At 48.7% G+C, this 1,418-nt stretch overlaps 1 protein-coding gene across 1 annotated transcript; it reads left to right on the top strand.

Moving 5' to 3' along the window:
• Positions 1-5: 5 nt before the first annotated feature.
• On the top strand, positions 6-1,415 carry LOC116465923 (mucin-3A-like; the record flags this gene model as incomplete). Its single annotated transcript, XM_032148825.1, has 1 exon — positions 6-1,415. A coding segment is annotated over one exon (1,410 nt), but the record flags the coding sequence as incomplete, so codon positions are not given.
• Between the last annotated feature and the right edge of the window lie 3 nt (positions 1,416-1,418).

The following is a 1,418-nucleotide window of genomic DNA, read 5'->3' as shown; positions in this document are numbered from 1 at the left end:
CAGCAACAGACCTCACCTCAACATTCACTGTTTCCAGTTCCTCAGCAATGTCTGCAAGTGTCATTCCATCTTCCCCCAACATCCAGAATACAGAAACCTCAACCCCTGTGACTACAACCGCTGCTATCAGTCCCACTGGGAGAACGACACTCATAAGTACAACGAAGACCTTGAGAAGTTCAGCCCTGACAAGCTTTCCAGTGACATACCCATTTTCCTCTTCCACGTCTGTCAGCAGTGACTTGACCACTGACATGGAGAGCATCTCCTCACTTCCAACCATCACCAGTACACTCCACACAACAGCTGAATCCACCCCGGGACCCACTTCCACCACATCATTCAGGACATCTGCAACCATGGAACCACCTTCATCCAGTGTAGCAACTACAGGCACAGGTCAGACCACCTTGATCAGCTCTACAGCCACATTCCCTGAGACCATCACACTGACTCCTACCACGAACACGTCCAGAGAGTCTCTCATGACACCAATGACTTCTACTACCCCCATCACTTCTGCAATCACTCCCACAAATACAGTGACTTCTATGACAACTATGACCTCTCCTCCCACAAAAACCAATTCTTTTACATCACTGACCAGTAAGATTCTGTCTTCCACACCTGTCCCAAGCACGGAAGCAATCACCAGTGGCACCACAGACACAATCTCTCCATCTAGCTTGATAACTACACTCCCCAGACCAAATGCCTCATCTAAGCCTACATCTGAGACCACCTACCCTAATTCTCTGACTGGTCCTGTTACAAACTCCACGACCAAGATCACTTATCCCACCACTATGACAGAGACATCATCTAATGCCATCTCTCTTCCCCCCAACTCTCCTTCAATTTCAACCACAGAAACAACCAAAAGACCTACCACAAACTTGGTAACAAGTGCCACCGAGACCACCTCACATACTACCACCAGCTCCATTTCTACAACCATCTACTCCACAGCCAACACATACACAACTGCCATCACCTCATTTCCCACTACCTTGGGTACCACGGTGATGTCTATATCCATGACCCCACCTACACTGAATACAAGTATCCCTGCCTCACAACCAAAGACCACCACTTCCTTATCTGGGGGCATCACTGGTTCATTACCTATGATGACAGACCTTACCTCAGGGTACACCTTCTCCAGTATGTCTGCAATTCCCTCAACTGTCATTCCCACATCTCCCACTGTCCAGAATACAGAAACCTCAATCTTTGTCAGCATGACCTCTGCCACCACTCCCAGTGGGAGACCAACTTTCACAAGTACGGAGAACACTCCATCAAGGTCTCTCCTGACAAGCTTTCCAACGACACATTCATTCTCTTCTTCCATGTCTGAAAGCAGTGCCAGGACCACTCACACAGAGACTATCTCCTCACCTCCAGCCACCACCAGT

This window comes from Hylobates moloch, unplaced genomic scaffold, assembly GCF_009828535.3.
Source record: "Hylobates moloch isolate HMO894 unplaced genomic scaffold, HMol_V3 SCAFFOLD_14517, whole genome shotgun sequence".
In the NCBI taxonomy this organism is placed as follows: Eukaryota; Metazoa; Chordata; class Mammalia; order Primates; family Hylobatidae; genus Hylobates; species Hylobates moloch.
This window is presented reverse-complemented; position numbering and strand designations above follow the sequence as displayed.